The 17,897-nt window shown below is 40.3% G+C and overlaps 2 protein-coding genes across 3 annotated transcripts; one reads left to right on the plus strand and one right to left on the minus strand.

The window, feature by feature from the left end:
* Nucleotides 1–2,859: 2,859 nt before the first annotated feature.
* Nucleotides 2,860–6,375, plus strand: LOC121898514 (fukutin related protein). Of its 2 annotated transcripts, none has more exons than XM_042413660.1 (2): nt 2,860–3,153; nt 3,620–6,375. In XM_042413660.1, the coding sequence occupies exon 2, from the start codon at nt 3,731–3,733 to the stop codon at nt 5,327–5,329; it is 1,599 nt and encodes a 532-aa protein (XP_042269594.1). In that variant the 5' UTR covers nt 2,860–3,153; nt 3,620–3,730; the 3' UTR covers nt 5,330–6,375. The 2 variants fall into 2 exon arrangements, with proteins under 2 accessions (XP_042269594.1, XP_042269595.1); XM_042413661.1 differs by lacking the exon at nt 2,860–3,153 and adding an exon at nt 3,161–3,275.
* Nucleotides 6,376–7,059: 684 nt separating this feature from the next.
* slc1a5 (solute carrier family 1 member 5) lies at nt 7,060–17,135 on the minus strand. Its single transcript, XM_042413658.1, has 8 exons — nt 16,419–17,135; nt 11,752–11,794; nt 11,579–11,647; nt 11,285–11,451; nt 10,905–11,138; nt 10,499–10,693; nt 10,178–10,312; nt 7,060–9,984 (listed from the first exon to the last, which is right to left on the minus strand). Exons 1-8 carry the CDS (start codon nt 16,952–16,954, stop codon nt 9,747–9,749), a joined length of 1,617 nt encoding a protein of 538 aa, XP_042269592.1. The 5' UTR covers nt 16,955–17,135; the 3' UTR covers nt 7,060–9,746.
* Nucleotides 17,136–17,897: the final 762 nt, after the last annotated feature.

Raw genomic sequence — 17,897 nt, forward strand, 5'->3', positions numbered from 1 at the left:
ACACTTCCGCTTTCAAACCTTCAAGACAAAACGCCGTCAAAATCATTATTTCTAACAGCGTGGCCTCATTAAGCAGAACATAACATAAACTTATTGCAGCAACACAAAAATACGGCTATTAAATGGCTATCGGACAAAACCGGTGGTGGAAGGTAACTAAGTACATTTGCTCAAATGCTGTACTTGAATACAAGTACTTGTACTTTACTTGAGTATTTCTATTTGATGCTACTTTATACTTCCACTCCACTACATTTCAGAGGGAAATATTGTACTTTCTACTCCTCTACTACTCTACTACATTTATTTGACATCTTTAAGCTCCTAACCATTTTTCTCCTTGTCATGTTTCAGATGTAGTTGTAAGCAGTCCCACTAAAGAGACGTTTCATCCTCACGTGGTTTCATTTCAATAAATGTTCAAGTGATCCAATATTTCACCAAAAATCAAAAGAATAGAGAAAAATTCCAAAAATTGAAAACAGATTTGTGCAACAGAATTTTGTTTTTTCTTCTTTACTCCCCCATTAATCATCTCACGACCCCTCAGATTTATCTGGTGACCCTTTGGACGGTCCCAACCTCTAGGTTGGAAACCACTGATGCTTCAGTATTATTATTGTACTGTATTAAATGTATATAATATATCAGTCACGGGGGTGAGTTTCTGCAAAACAAGTACATTTTCATTTAATACTTAAAGAAAATTTAACTTATAATACTTCTGTACTTTACTTAAGTAGGGTTTTAAATGCAGAAATTTTACTTGTAATGGACTAGTTTTACATTGAAGTATTACTACTTTTACTTAAGTAAAGGTTCTGAGTACATTCTGCACAAAGCCGGTGTTTACATAAAAGGCTGCGACTCTTATTTTGTAAATCCCAGATCGGTTTCCTCCTCTCTGTGTTTGCTGAAGGAAATGCCCAATGTGGGTGACAAATAAAGGGCCATGTTTTCTGTAATACACAATGAACATGTCGCAAGGGGAGTTCATTTCCTGCCATTTTGTGAGCAAGGAATTTTTGAGATCCATGAAGTTAGACATAATTATCCGCAACACTGTTTCCGGTTTTAATTTTCATTGAAAAATATTCACAGGACCGGTCAAGGACAAGGACAAAACTATACAGCAGTGGTTCTCAAAGTGGGGTCTGGCGACCCCCAGGAGTCCTTGAGGGGGGTTCCACTTGTCCCGAGCAAAAAGGGGAATAAATTATTTCCACTATAATTCCATCTATAAGTAACACAATAACAGAATGTATGATTATTTTGGTCATGGGTTTCATACACTTTTTGTAATGAAACATCTAAAGGCAAAAATCTTATCAGATGGGGGACCCTGGGACAATTCTTATCAAATGGGGGTCTGTGGTTTAATTCTTGTCAGTTTGGGGGTCTTTGATGTGAAAAAGTTTGAGAACCACTGCTCTACTGTAGCTGCTACATCTGCTTTTGGGGATTCATATGTTTATTAAACTAGAGTCAAATTCCTTGTATGTTTACAGTTGGTGAATATAGTCGATTCTGATTTAAAGCAGGCCCCTCAGCATGACAAAATCATAGTTTTGTTGGAGGCGAATAATCAATTAGACTTGAATAAAATGAACTTGGCCAAATTAAGCAAAGCACCATTAATGGCACTGACACCAATATCAGCTAACCTTCTGAAGTGAGGGAATCAACTTAAAAATAATAAACCATCTGACCTATTCTTCATCTTTCACATTATACCACTGATGGGAAAATATGGAAGAAAGAACAGGAAAATGAACTTTGGAAAGTAGAACTCTGCAACACAATGCTATTTTTGTGACATATAGATCTATGATATAATCATGTTTATTTTCTCTTTCAACAAATGGTCTAATTGGACGGAGGAATGGTTGTAAGTATTAGAGCTATCAAATATATACTGTATATATAAATACAAAATATACAAAATAAATTATATATTGCAAAGAAGTGGTAGAATATCAGATGGACAGTTGCTGGTTGAAGATATCAGCTTTTTTATGTTCACTAAAAGTAGAAACACAAGTGAGGCACTAGTGGTTTTCCTGAGATAAAATAGATCATATCCACTTCATCGTCTTTGTTATTTCCTCTGTGTACAAGTGTGTGTTTTGGTCATATTTGTGATCATTTGGTTTAGAAAAATGTTGACATTCACAATTTACAATAACAGAGGGACATTAAAGGACAGGTTCACAATTTTTCAAGTCTGTATTAAAACAACAGTCAGGTGCCCAAATGAACACTAAAAGAGGTTTTCCTCACTGTAATCTTTCCTCCTGTTCATGATGATTATTAAAAGATCCCTTTCAAATGTATTTTCAATGTAAGTGATGGAGGCCAAAATCCACAGTGTGTCCACACAGTCATTTTGTGCAAAAATGTATTTAAAAGTTTATCTGAAGCTTATATGAGGCTTCAGCAGCCTGAGTTAGTCATTTCAAGTGGATATCTGCCACATCCACAGTCTTTTTAGCATCAAATTCCCTCTTTGTGTTTCTTTGTGGCACTAAAAATACTAATATTGAAAGATATCTTCTTCATTTGACTAATTTGGATGACTGAAGCTTCATATAAGCTTCAGATAACCTTTTAAATACATTTTTGCACAGAGGGAGAATTGTGGATATTGGCCCCTATCACTTACATTTGAAAGTGCATTATGAAGGGATCTTGAAATGGCTAGTATGAAGAGGATGAATAATTATGTCAAGAAAAACTTATTTCTATGTTCATTTGGGCTCCTGATTGTTGTTTCAAGACAGACTTGGAAAAAATGTGAACTCGTCCTTTAATTTCGGAGCTGGCGCTTTTATTGTGAAGCATTCCAACCGGAAGCGTTTTCGTTGTTGCTGATGGCAACACGGTGTTAGCAACAATCAGCGTGTTAGCTTAACGGTTAATCAGTGCAGTGGGGTTTCATGGTTTAGCTTGTGCTAACTTACATATTCATACAACATTCCGATGTGATTTGTATACATTGAGTTCTGGGAGACTCGACTTCAACTACATCTGCACTAATATTAGCTTACAATGCAGATTCATTTCAGGGTTTTCTGCCCTCGGTTCAGTCAGGTTTGCTCCACTGCTGCAAGAGCTGGCTGAGATGAAGCACCATGAAAACCAGATATAGTGCAGGTTAGTGGGCTTAACGTTGCTAACGCTTTGGGTAACATTTTGGTGCTGATGCATGATGTGATGGGCTGCTTTCTGCAAATAATTCTCTTGTAAAGTAAAATAAACGCTACATCCAAATTAACGTGAGTCAGTTTTTAACGACTGATAATGTAGCAAGCCTCCTACAAAGTGCAGAAGATGAAATATGCAGTTTTGACATGCTTAAACACTAACGTTATGGGCGAGTGATAAATGGATGCCTTGCAATGGAGCTAAAGCTAACCTCATTTTACATTTTAACGAAGTTGCAATGATTAGATTAGGTCAATTAATTCCACAGCTATTTCAAATGTCATTCTGAAGTAGCGTGGGAGTGTGTCTTTTAATAAGGAAGCTTGATCCTTAATTATGCTGTCTGTGTGCACAAAAATACAGCTGCTGCACTGGAAATTTTGTTTTGCTGATATTTTTTCCCTGTCTTTTACAGCTTGGACTGAATCCCATTCCTTGAATACTATACAAATGGGGACCTAAAAACCACTGAACTGAAATTTACATTCTCTTACTGAGACAAACTGGAAAGTAAACACTGGTTGCCATGCGTATCAGTTTTTGCCAGGGTTTGTTAACCGGAGCCATCATCCTCAACCTCCTCATTCTCTACTATGTGTCCCGGGCCCAGCAGCAGATGATGGAGAAGAGGAAGGAACTTGGCAGGGGCACCAGGAGGGCTTCCCTACCGGCCTCCGGTCTTGGGGGAGGCCTAGGGGGACTCATTGGGCCTGGAGGCGAGCCTGGAGTGGTCGGGGTGGAGGGACACAGTCGTGGCCCACGTGTGACTTTGCTTCTCAGGGAGTTTGAAAACTTTGAGAATTATGTTGGAGATGTGGCTAACTCCTTCCTCAGACAGAGACCTGAGCTTCCTTTCCTGGCTGTAGCTGACACGTCTCCTTACCCACCCCTGGTGCTTCCAGATGGGGCTCGGCTTTTGGTGCTCTCCCCAAGCCCGGACCAGCCGCCTCAAGCTCACAGGCCGGAGTTTCACGTCCAGACAGAGTTTGTGCTGCTTGTGCCTGATGGAGTGGAGTTGGAGCAACCCCGGGCTATTGAGAGGCTGATCAGAGAGCTGGAAGGTGAGGGTGGGGGGCCTGTGAGGCTGGTAGCTGCACCCGTGCTGGCTCGGTCTGCTGTGCAGTGTCTCCACCTGCGGGTCAACCTCAGAGAGTGGACAGCTACCTACTCACCGGCTGCGTCTGGGAGCAGCGGGAGTGTGTGCACGGCTTTACAAGGAGATGCAGTGGTCCTCATCCGCACAGAGGATCTTTTTAACCTCTCTGTACCTCTGGGCCGACCCCTTTTCTCTTCACTCTTCGTCCAGACTGCCCTGAGAGGCTGGAAGGTCAAGCTGCTGGAGAGCCCCTGTTTCTCCGCAAACCATCGGCCCCTCTTCAGCTCAGCTCACAACCAGTGGAAAGCTGACACTCGACTGAAGGAGGCCACTGGGAAGCTCATGAGGAGCTTTGGCCTGAAGCGTCTTCTGCTTCCTGAAGGGAAGGAGCAGTGGTATGGCTGCAGTAAGGAGACACCTCGCTGCTTTGGCACTGTGCAGGATGACACCCCAGACTACCTCTATCTGGATCGCTGGACACCACCCTGTTGTCTGCGAGCACTAAGAGAAACTACCAAGTATGTCATCAATATCCTGGAAAGCTCTGGTGTGCGCTACTGGCTAGAGGGGGGAACTCTGCTGGGTGCTGTCCGCCATCAGGACATCATCCCCTGGGACTATGATGTGGACCTGGGTATCTACCTGGAGGATGTACCCAACTGTGATCACCTGAAGAACCTGGACTCAGGCTCTCTGGTGGATGCTAACGGCTATGTCTGGGAACGTGCAGTGGAAGGAGACTTCTACAGAGTCCAATACAGCGAGGCCAACCACCTGCACGTTGACCTGTGGCCGTTCTACCCACGTAATGGCATCATGACCAAGGACACATGGACAGAGCACAAACAAGATGTGGAGTTCCCAGAACACTTCCTGCAGCCACTTGTGCCCATGACCTTTGCCGGCATCACTGCCTACGGCCCCAATAACCACCGCGCCTTCTTGGAGCTCAAGTTTGGAGAGGGGGTCATTGAGAACCCCCAATACCCCAACCCGGCCAAGAAAAGACTGGACAGAAGCAAATTATAAGAGGATAAAGAATGACTCTCAAGCCCTTTTTTTCTGTTGAATTGTATTTGTTTACTGAACAATATTGAAAATCTGTTTAAATAGCCGAAAAGATGACACCTGGAAACTGATATGGTGCCAAAATGACTGCATTTGCTGTTAGGTTTACCACAACTATATGAGCAGACAGCAGTATAATTACATGCCTGGTTGCACTTTTCTCTATTATCAGTATTTGGGGATGAAGTCTTAACATCAGACTGACTTGCTACTAATTCTTTGAGTGGTGAGATTTTGTTTGCAGTGGGCATTAAAATAAACTTAAATCAAAGCACTAGTGCTGTGACATCAGGCATACTTCTTGGGTTCACTACATGGTGTACTAAATCTGTATGTGTTGTACAATACAGTATAAATATGACTGTTGTAAAGATGATAAATACTTTTAAATCATATTTATATTGGTTTCTTGTTGAAAGCTACAGTGTACATTATCTTAAGCAGGATTTAAGATATTGTACCAAATTATACATGTTAAAAAAGCGGTTTTGCCTTTACAGGTTTTTTGTGGATTTTTTTTGACTCTGTTGCCTTGTTTTGCACTAATTATTTGAATTTCCAGATTTGCACAGTTTATGAACGAATGTTACTGTATATCAGTGCCATTTGGTACCCAACAGCTGTAGTGTGGTGAGTACATTTTCATGTGGTGAAATGAGAAACACATTGTCATTGATGCTGTTATTGTTGGCTGTTGGAGAAGAGGAAAAGTTGCTATATAAGGCCTTAGTACTCAACTAAAATGTTCCCTGAATTTGTTCATGAATAATAACCTTTAGCTCAATTATGTGTGTTACTACTGAGCGAGCACCCATCATGTATTGACTGAAATGGAAATTTCAATATCAATGATTCAAAGAAAACATTTTAAAAGAGATGTTACAAAAAAACAAAAACACCAGCTCCTCTGGGTACGACATGTTTCCTGTAGTGTTGTTACTTATGTGTGATGTGTCAAGAAGTCACGCCATTTCATGAAATGGTAAAATAAAGGACTTGTAACAGTTTCATGTCTTCATTTTATGAATTTGTTTTTAGGATTGTTACAGGATATCTACAATAGTGGTTGCAATTCCTCTTCTTGAACACTAGGTGGCACAATACAACTAACTATTTAAGGCCTTTGTAATTCCCAAGCCTTTAAACTACTACCTTGTTGACAAGATGTATGGGAGTTCTCCAGCCATATGGCCGGAGCCCTGGAGGTGGAGGAATTTATGACAGGACAAACAGGAATGTAACATCAAAGGAATGCAGCTCACTTGTTCGACATGGACTAGTCCAGTGATGTAAGCTTCCTCATTCTACTCAAACAGAAATGACCGCACTTATTGCTGTGCACCTATTGAAACTGCACATGCTGTATTGTATTCCTTGAGTTGTGCTTACATTCCTTTTTATTTACTAGTGGATAAACAGCATTGTTCATATATGGTCTGGTATTCAGACAATCATACACACCACTGAGGAGCTATGTGTGGTTATTTTTGGACATAAAAACAGAAAAGGAGCTCAATGCATTTTAAATATGTCTCCCCTCTTGCATGGTTCTGTATAGCATGGCGTCTGGAGGTGTAACATGATACACCGTTGCTATGGAGGTCTTATTCATCCACAACTGTAATTTGCTGACTGCAGTGCACTAAGTAAGCCTCATAATCAAAGGGAAAGAGCTTAGAGACACAGCCGAATAATAAAAAAAGGCATTTATTGTTTAAAATCTATAGACAGTAGATTCATACTGTAACTGGGAAGTTTCTTTGACACATTGTCCCACTGCAATGAAATCGCTATGACTGCCATGTGCATACACAAAACACAAATACAATAATCCAACCAGACAGACATCCATATGGTGAAAGATCTCAAAGGAATGATAACATCTTTACAACCGTGCACCAAAAAAGCTTTAAACAGAATCAAAATGGCTGTTGGAGAGGCTCTGATTAATGTTTTAGCTCTCTAGTGTCATATAAAACTGTAGAAAAATGATGAGACCTTAGGTCTGTTATGATATCATAGATGACCATGGAAAATACAGCAAAAGATTGTTGACTTGAATTTAGTGAAAAGATTTTCTTGATAAATTCAGTTTAACATAAGTAGCACATACTCCAGTAATTTGGTAGAGCTTCAAACAGTTAAAGAAGAAAAACATTCAATAGTGCAACTTTACAGTTAATCATCATTATATATATACACACATATATATATATAAAAATGATAAGCAGTATATCTCTTTCCTGTACAGCCAATAAAATTCATCTTGTCACTGCTACACCACACATTTTCCAATGTCTCAAGTACTGAAGCTTCCCAAATGCCCACTGTAAAAACTGCATGAGAAAAATCACCAAATGGAAACACCTTGCACACAGATTAGACTAACCCACAAGTTAGAAATAAGACCAAGAAAAGGTGAACTTAATGATAAAAAAGTGTTCACCAAACCATTACAAGAGGACTTGAAGATGGCGAAAAAAAAGTCAATTTAGAGTTACTAAAATGTGAGAACATTGGCCAAAAAATTCTTTGGATTTTGATTAGAGAAATAAATATGAATTAAACAAGTAATTATCTGAGGCAGTAACAATGATATACAAGGAGGGCTAAAGCAAATAAAACAAGTATTTAATGTTTGTGACCAATATAGCCAAAACATAAATAGGTTTAAGGGTGACTTGCATGTCAACAGTCAAAATGAACTTCTGACAATGTAGAGGCATCCTTGTACACGCGCACACACACACCATACTTTTTACAACATCAGACAAATTGTCCTTCTTGTCACAGACTGTGCTTTCAAACCCATTTGTGCCTTTCTGAGGTGCTGGAAGCTACAAAGAGCAACAGCATGAGTTAAATGTGGGCTATAATAAAAAAAAACCACATCTCCCTGGAAATGTCATTAAGAGTTCTCCTTCCTGTTTGCTGAGTCGATGTGGATTTTTTGGTCTCAGAGTATTAAAGAACCGCTGAAGGACAGTCTTCAAGCATTAGTTAAACCTGAGGTTATGTTGCCTGCCACAGTACTGAGGTCCATCTGAAGAGGCAGAAACACTCAGAGGTCAATGTGTGTGCGTCCATGCATGTTGACATACTGAGTCCTTGAGTAAAAGGTTTCTTCATTCAGCTTTGGGACATAACTGAGGATATGATTTAATTTGGTGTGCTTTCGGAGTATAAATATAATTCGGAGAACAAGTTTTACATGTGTATTGCTCTTTCTCACTATGAGAAAGGCGTTGTACCTAACCACTGGCATGAAATAACTGCAGACACAATAACACTAATAAAAGCCTTCAGCCACCAAAAAAAAAAAAAAAAAAAAAACTATAAAAACACATTTGTGTATTTTTTCACACATCATCACAGCCATTTTCACAGACTTTTTGCAATATAGTTGTGTTCATTTACATATAGTTTAAATAAAAAATTGGATAAAATATGTATGAAAGTGCCTGTAACCATGTATGATAAAATACACAAGTAATGTATCTTCATATAAAAAGCATAAATTGATATGTCAACATGTATGATCTTTCTTGATTATTTTCCTGCTCCAGAAGATTGAAATGTGACAAAAATTTAATTGAATTTACAAAAAGGGTGATGGTAACAAAAACATTTTGAATGTAATGGATTCCAGATGAAGACTATAAAAGACTTTTGTAAGGCTAACACAGACTGGGTGCAGCAAGCTGTGCTGTATGGTGGTCCTCATCAAATTTTAAAGTCGAAATTTTCCACTAGGAAGTTGCTGTCAAAACCAAGTGATAAATACCAGTGGTTTACTCATGTGTGCTTTAAGTAAATGAGTAAATGAGATGATACAAAGTGGTAACAGCGAACTAATGGGTAGATATTTGCATTTCTTCATAAATTAATGTAACATATCTACTGTTAATGACCTTATATCTGTTATTACCTCTATTGACATCTTGCAGGAGTTCACTGACCCAATATATATTACTGTGGCAGAACTTTATATTGGTCATGTGATCATCCTACTAGTGACTGATGAATAACTGGTATATACAACTTGGTCAGATGATAAATTCTGACTTTAAAATGAATGAGGAGTGACCAAAATGTCTAGAGTCTACACAGTAGCCAGACTAATGAACAACACTGTCCCTAAAAAAAAAAAAAAAAAAAGGATTTTGAATTTCTGCCATGATGTTTTAGCTTTTCGCCCAGACAGACGTTGATATCAACAGGGGGCTTTTCTTTGCATTGTAGTGTGCATGTCCATCCTCTCTTCACACACTCTTTTCTTCAAGGCAGAAAAAAAAGGAAAAGGGGGCCAGAACCTCAGGTTTCAGCTCAGGGGAGTGTCAGATATATGAGGATTTCACTGGTGATGTCAGCAGCTGGATTACATAGCAGACTCTTTTTCACTGGAGAGCACAGCGTTAGCACCTTCCGCGTTGTCCCTCCCGCCTCGTTTCTCAATGAGTGGTGAGTGCTCGGGTGCCGCGGTTGACTGCTCTCCCAGCCTGACTTCGCTCAGGTCCGCTCCTTCCTCCTGCTTGGATGTACGGTCCACAAAGAACTGCAAGAGCCCGGCTCCAAAGGCATCGCCCTCCACGTTCAGCACTGTGCAGGTACGGTCGCTAAAGAAAAACAGAATGGACCACAAGCAATTTTAAGACTATGATATTTCACAAAGTGCCTGAGAAAGCAATTAAGGCATTACGTGAGAGCACAAATTGGGAAAGTTATGGGTTTGAATTTAATTATGTGGAGAATGTTGCATATGGTTGTCCTGCTTTATTTCCACATATAATAGAAAGTTTGTGTACTCACACAAGCCAGTCAACAGCCAGGATGAGAGAGATGTCATTGGTGGGCAATCCGATTGCCTCCAGAATGATAGCTAGAGTCAACACACCACCAGCAGGGATACCTGCTGCTCCAACACTGGATGCTGTAGCTGTCACACTAACACATTCAGGGTGAAGATGACACAATTAGATACAGACAGAGCAAATGAGATTATGCACAGAATTTTTACAAACAGTAAATGTACAAAAAATGGAAGATTATTTGACATTAGCCTAGAATACAAAGATAGCCTGTATACAGTCAGGCACAGGTTTTAATCCAGTTGTGTAAGTGCAGACTTACAGGATGGTAATGACTTGGATAAAGTTGAGATGAGTTTCGTTCAGCTGAGCAATGAAAACAGCAGCCACACACTGAAAGAGAGCAGCTCCGTCCATGTTGACCGTCGCTCCAATGGGCAGGATAAAGCGGCTGATGTGCTTTGATACGCCGTTATTTTCCTCCACACACTTCATCATCAGGGGCAGGGTGGCAGAGCTGAGAAAGAAGTGAATAGGGGTTGTGAGTGTCTGGAGGTGAAAGGTGTGAGCATGTGGGTTTGTAGAAAGAGGAAAGTGTGTGTGTGTGTGTGTGTGTGTGTGTGTGTGTGAGTGTTTCAGAACAGGAGACCCTCAGTATTTGATATTTAACTACCACAGAAGGCAAACAAGTGTGGGTGAGTGGGAGAGTCCGAGAAGAAGTTCATTACCTGGAGCTTGTTCCAAAGGCTGTTGCCAGAGCTGTGAATATCCCCCAGAGGAAGGTGTATGGGTTCTTTCTTGTAATGATGAAGTAGATGCCAGGGAGCACAATAAAGCCATGAATGGCATGTCCAATCATACAGCAGGCTATATATTTCCCCAGGCTGGCAAACAGTGTGCCAACGTCCTCCATCTCGACGATCTTACCAGCTACAAGGAACATGATACCAAGAGGGGCATACCTGTAGAGAGACGGGAAGTGCAGGAAAGAGAAAGAGAGGGTACAATGCTGTAGATCATTGTGGTTTTGGAACATATAAAAAAAAAAAAAAAGCCTATCATGCGATAGCCTATCAAATCTCTCCAGAAAAATGCAGGTCTTTCTTACCACATGATCCAGGACACCAGCACCATGGTAGCCTCATTGAAGGAGTTGAAGAACTTGATCAGGATCTCTCCTTCCTCTCCCAGCTTCCTCAAAGCCACACCGAACACAATGGCAAACACTACCAGACCAAGAATATTCATGCCGTCCTGGTCTGTTCCAAACGGCACCTAAACACATGCAGAAACACATAAAAAACACAGTCAGGACACATAAAGAAACACAACCAGATAGTATGACATGTTATGTGGTGCATTTATGGTCTAGTTTATGTGGACAACAAGGTCTGTCTTTCACCTTCTCCACTGTGATGTTGAGGTTTCCATCTGTGCCAGTCTTGGTAACCAGCTTGTAGCTAGTTGCATACTGCAATGGAAAGAAAGTTAGTCATTGTATCTAAATCTTCATTTATACAATGTAAAATCATCATAATTATGTAAAAAATACAAAAATCAAGATGCAAAACTAACCGATTGAAAGGCAGCAGACACCAGGTTGGAGGGAAAGATGTTTCTGTGGAAAGAGAAAAATAGAATTCAGTTCATGTGCTCCATATGCACCAGATGCTTTCGGGGAAAATCCAATGAAAAAGTTGCATCTACAATTGAAGGGCAAGAAATGACATGTTTGGGAACTTAACAGACCACAATATCATTGCTTAAATATGAATCTTGATGTTCTTTCTTTCTCTGCACACACAACAACATAAAGCAGCCACTTATTTGGATGGACACTCAAAGAAAGGAAATATTTTTTTTTTACAAGACAAACACCTTGTCAAGCCATAAACCGGCTTCCTTTGAGATTGTAAATGTTTCTGATCAAGTCTGGACTGTTGCAGAGAATTTAACTACACACAGTTTCTGTCGCCGGTGGTGTTGCAGAAAGAGCAGCTTTGCCCTCTGGACGTCAGTGATAGTCTCAAACAGACAGAATCACAAGGTTGATCATGTGGAAATAGCTAAGAGAATTTAACTATTAATCCCCTTTTTTCTACTCTGCCCCCATTGGTGTTTTGTTATTCATTCAACAAGTACACACGCACAAAAGGTACATAGGTCCAACTCAATAATAATTCTCCCAGGAACTCATGAAACCCATGTGTTCCCGATACCCCTGTGCTCTGCTGTTGGTAATGGATTTAGAGTAATAAGGCATTAACTTCACGAGCTCTTTCTAGCCATTCATTCCCTTTCATTGGAGACTATAGAGCATCAGGATTAAACATCATGTGACTGTGTGACAGGGCAGCATGCAACTGGATTCTGGCTGTGCTGCATAGGGCAAAAGACAAAAAAGGCTGCCAGGCTTTCCAGCAAATGTTAGGATTTATTATTTGGATATCAAAATGTATTCATGTTACTCAAATCATTTCAGCTAACTGGTATGACCCAACTTTTTTTTTAGGATTATTTCAGTGTCTATAACGCCTGGATGCACGTCATTTTGTGGTGTGCACTCCATTTCACTCTGAAATAGCATTGAGTTAATATACAAAGCTGCAACCTGAAAGCATCCTCTTCCTCTGAGTAATTCAAACGGTTGTACTTTATCTTTTACCCCAACTGAGAGTCTTGATAGAGGGAGACGTCAAGCCCTTTGAGAGGAACTTGTGATTTTTGACTACGTAAATAAACTTTACTTGACTCAGCTTAACCAGCAACAATGAATAGAATGGTATGACAACAATTGGCACACACGGTACTATCGAATGCCATTAAGTGGGTGTGTTTCCTGCATGACAGACTACTGATTGTGGAAAACTGCTCTGACGTCTTCCTGGCATCTTGATATACCACCCAGATTTGGCAGTGAGTCTACAATTACTCGTAAATAGTTTTTAGTTTCCTACCAAAGAACCACAAGTCAAGATGATTTCCAGGACAGAAGAATGGACGTATGATGGACTTAAAAACTTGCTCCAACTCTGTTCACAGTGAGCCAATAATAATATTAGCAAGTTTTAGGTGGAGTATGGGAGCAACATTCCACAGCATTTTAATACATTACGCCTCCATTTCATTTTTGTTTAGTTACCTGTTAAAGAGCTGGAAAAACATGTTTGTTGTCAGCAACACAAACAAGATATTCTTTCAAATCTAAAAGCTCAGGTACAAGAAAAAAAAAACCCACCCTAAGATACTCCAACACTGTTAAATGTATGATTTAATAAACAGTCTTTGATTCTTGGGGGGACACCATATTTTACTGGTGATGTTTTAGATAGCTGAAAAATAATCCAACTTGATTGTAGCTGTGCTGGAAATATACCTCACTGTACATTATCTAGACTATGTTAAGCCTGTATGCACAGGATGACAAAAATACAAAAAACGAAGGATAAAAATCAATAAAAACAGAAGACAAACTGCAGCTATATGTGAACCTGTTCTTCGAAATACTTTTTACCAAGTTATCCTAGTTTACTGGCAAGGCAAATAGTGTTTGTGGTCAATAAATCCACAGTTGGTGCTAGCAATGAATGATACCATATGTTGTAGAGTGGGAAAACAAACATAAGGCAGGAGAGAAGAAATGTCAACAAGGATGTGTAGGAGTGGCCCCAGTAAGAGTTGTATTCATGAGGCAAACATATCACATGTATCCGTAAGCTGGCATGTGGTCTTTTTCTATAAGCATGCATGCATGCGTGTGTGTGTGTGGACAATGACCAATAAGCATTAAACAGAGTGTGTGTCTGTGAACAATGGCCAGGCCATGTTTTACGCTTTGATGAACAGCTCTTCAGTCACAGTCCGCCATTGTCTTTGTTGTCAAAACTAACCAGGACACCAACTGAGAGGGTTCGCTCTAATAAGAGGCACGGGTTTTGCCTGCTGTCGTATTAACATAATGTGTAAATGAGTGTGTGCGTGCTTGTATGTGTGTTGGCAGCATGTGTCCTACACGGGACAAACATTACTTTCCTTTTTTCCCCCCATAACAGCAGCCAGCTACAGTAGATAAATCTGGACATGGGTGCTGATATGTTGCATTCAGGAACATCAGTTAAAAGTAAACCTGTTCTTTGATGAAAATCTGTGCAAAACCCTGTTTTATTTCAGGAATTAAACATAAACAGAGTCAGACAAAACACGAAATATCTCATCTGAGCTGTGTAAACCAGATAATTGTGTTGCAACTTGTTGATACTGTTATATAAAGGGCCACTGATAAAAATCAGGATAACAATGCTAATCTGCAAATGGATAAGTTTTGCCCTGTTACTCGTGCATGTCTAATCAGGATCTGAGCAGCATGAAGTTTTTTAGGAGGTGTTGCCAGGGCTAGGTCACACTGCTGGAGGAGGGAAAAGGGGGGACAGAGGGTGGAAAATTCTGGCTTTTACTAGTCCACAATTCCATAATTCATGTAACACTGAGCTCTCCAAAGAATGTTCGAACTAACCAGCCAAAATTATGCAATAGAGTCGCACATGTTGTTTGGGCTGCATGTGAGCCGAGGTTTTATGTTAATGTGAAACACGAATGTAGGTTTGAAAACACATCTCAGTATTGGTCCGTCTAATGTGGACAAATACAACATATCTGTGTACTAATCCTGAGGATAAAAAAAACAGATGAGAAGCACATTATTTCTTACAGTAGGTCTACTTTTAGAAGCCGCCAAAGATGATGAGCATGGATTCAACTATTCACAGCAAACTCAAGGGAGACCATGTTTATACTGAATAGAGTCTGGTTTCTTAACTTTGTAAGGGAAAATATTCTTGGCCTCTTCAGCTCACACAAATAGCATTTGATCTACTGTGTGGCAACATGTTTACAAGAGGAGGAGGTTCAATATAGTTTGACTTATTGGTACACTAATTTACTTTATTGCTGTTTACCCAGGGTAAAACAGGGCAGGTTAAAATTCTGTAGTACTGCAATAAACATTTATTTTCGTTAATGTGCTGATTGTTTTCTCAATTATTGTTAGTCTGTAATGTTCAAACAAATTACAGTTTCACAGAGCCCAAGGTGATGTCTTCAAAAACCAAAAATATAAAAATATTCTGATATAATAGAGGCAAAAAGCAAAGCAAAGTAAATCCTCTCATTTAAGAAGCTGGAACCAGAGAATAACTGGCGTGTTTGCTTGAAAAATGACTGAAATGGTTCATACATGATCAAAATAGTTCATTTTCTATGAGATGAATCATTTCAGCCCTAAAAACATATACCTCGTGAAACCTGTGTTGTGTAAGGCATGTTACTTAAAATTACATGTATGATGATGTGTCAGAAGATTGTTGGCATCACTATATCCTGTTTGTTCCCTTTATTGGATGATGAGGCTGACACATGCCTCGTGAATGTGACATTGATAAAAAAAGACATAGTGTAGGCTACTGACTACCAACCAGACAAGTTTGGAGGAGTGTAGTCAAGAATGGCTACACTGTGGCTTCAAAGTGCAAAAAAGGTCAACAAGTTTAAATGCTGCAAGGCAAAGGGCACAGAGCCAGCTTTCTGACCACAGACATTTTTACACCACTTTTCTCAAGTGTGCACATTAGATATTTAGCCTTCGTTTTAAAAAAAAATAATGCTCTCACTAAAAACTACGGCCAAAATCATTAGTCTCATGTTGTAATGGAAACGGATATCCTCTAAACGCATCATAAAATGCGCTCTTTTTTTTATACAGGGGTTGCACAGACAGGAAGAGTTACGCTGTTACAGAAAGCTTTCCTACACGTGTCGTTCCGACACGAAGTTGCGTGAATTATGGAAAGAAAAATGTGACACAAAACCTAATTATTAACGGTGTTTTGTGATTCTGAAATGAACACTGCGAAAGGGCCGTGGTCGCCTGTTTAAACAGTCTGGGAGTTAATCCCCAGTATGAGACGCAGATGAGCTGATGCAACTGCGCCCTGTCATTACTGCAGCACACTAGAGGGGAGGTAAACTGAGCTACACGTGTAACTTGACTGGTTGCATTTATTTCCCTATGGAGGCATTGAAACCTGAGACTGGACAGAAGGAAAAGATGGTCCTTAAACATAAAGATGACTGTTATGTAACAAAGTTTGACACCGACAATTACATTTCCATCCATCATAGTTAACGTACTTTCTAAACTTGTGTGCGCTCAGCAGGCAGAAGTAGGGGAGGGGGGGTTTACTCACCTAACCAAATCTAAGAAGGAGTCTATCACTTCTTTAGATGCAGGTACGTCGCTATCCATGCCTGACACCTTCGGTTTGGATAATGACCCCGACCCTGGGTTTAAAATGAAAGCCATCACAACACCGATGGATGAAGCAATCAAGGTGGTGACCAGGAAGAAGAGCATAGCCCAGCCGCCAAGTTTGCCCAGGGCTTTGGGGTCGATGCTGGCCGCCCCGGACACCAGGCTGCACACAACCAGGGGGATGATAATCATCTTCAGCAGCCGGATGAGAATCTCACCGGGGAAACCGATGTAGAGGATCTGGGTTCTGGTCAGCGCCACGTTGCGCACACCAAGCCCGATGAAAACACCGATGATGACCCCCGCCACGGTGAGAATCACCAGCAGGTTGGCTTTGACTATCCTCTTCACCCGCTCGGACCCCGTCTCCGAGCTGCTCCTCTTGCTGACGGTCAATCCGTTGGCCAGCGGCTCGTCGAGGTGCGCCTCGCCGTTGGACGCCTTTCCTTCCATGTCTATCTTCTCGGCCATTGTGCGCGTTTAAAGTTCCTCTAAAATTTCAAATATTTGCCTCAACAACTAGCGTTACTGTTGTGTTAGTATTTGTTAAATAATACCGGCAAAACCGCCACTTTTCTCCACGTTAATGGGTGATGCCTCTCTGTTCCACGCCGCGCCTCGCCACGCCGCTTCTTATATCTGAGTAGTCGCATCAGAGAAGGGCAACCCCCACCCTGTGACGTAGGACGTGTTTCACTGATTGGCGCGTTTACGACAGCTGACACAAACAATAAAATCCCATGAAATTTATGAACGACTAGTTGAAAACTATAATACCATAAGGCTCGTTCCTTGTAACTACGTGTATTTATATTGTATCTTAGGTTGCATTTATTTGAGAATGTTATGTTTATTGTATTCAGTTAAACATGTCTTTTGATGTTTGGTACAGACTTAAATTATTCAAAGATCTCTCTGTGCGCAAGTGCTCTAACATTGGCTGGATCATTATGAAAACCGGAAAGGAGTTAGAGAAGGAAACGTTTTTGTGGCAGATGTTATTTGTAAGGCTTGGGAGAGGAGGGAGGCCGAGTTTTTTGTTTGTGATGTTGCATCATGTGGGAACAGGTTGTCTTCTAACAAATGTTGTTGCACCATCGCAACTATTTTTGGTTTCTGAAAGTACACGTGGGCATGACACAGAAACAACCACTACTGCAAAACTTTTCTGAAACTTAATGGTTGTGGTAATGATTATCACTGAATTTAACTTTTGGCCATGATTTCAGTTTTTGTTTTCTTTCTTCAAATCAAATACAGTTTTATAAATTCACATTCATACTTTATGCTTTTATCCGTCACTACAAAGGCATGTTGCACTGCCTCATTCATCTCCTCAGCCAATGATCATGCATTTTTCTCACTATATTGTGCAAGAGTTGTAGAGTACTAGGTCAGCAGATGTTCTGGGTGA

This window comes from Thunnus maccoyii, chromosome 6 (genome assembly GCF_910596095.1).
Source record: "Thunnus maccoyii chromosome 6, fThuMac1.1, whole genome shotgun sequence".
In the NCBI taxonomy this organism is placed as follows: Eukaryota; Metazoa; Chordata; class Actinopteri; order Scombriformes; family Scombridae; genus Thunnus; species Thunnus maccoyii.

What these genes read in the sequence shown, in the direction of transcription:
- LOC121898514 (XM_042413660.1), top strand. Translation starts at nt 3,731, where the DNA reads ATGCGTATCAGTTTTTGCCAGGGTTTGTTAACCGGAGCCATCATCCTC.
- slc1a5 (XM_042413658.1), bottom strand. Translation starts at nt 16,954, where the DNA reads ATGGCCGAGAAGATAGACATGGAAGGAAAGGCGTCCAACGGCGAGGCG. An exon ending in TCAACATCACAGTGGAGAAG is followed by an intron (nt 11,452 to 11,578) that starts GTGAAAGACAGA and finishes GCATGTGTTTAG; the next exon opens with GTGCCGTTTGGAACAGACCA. An exon ending in GCCTTTGGAACAAGCTCCAG is followed by an intron (nt 10,694 to 10,904) that starts GTAATGAACTTC and finishes CTTCTTTCTCAG; the next exon opens with CTCTGCCACCCTGCCCCTGA.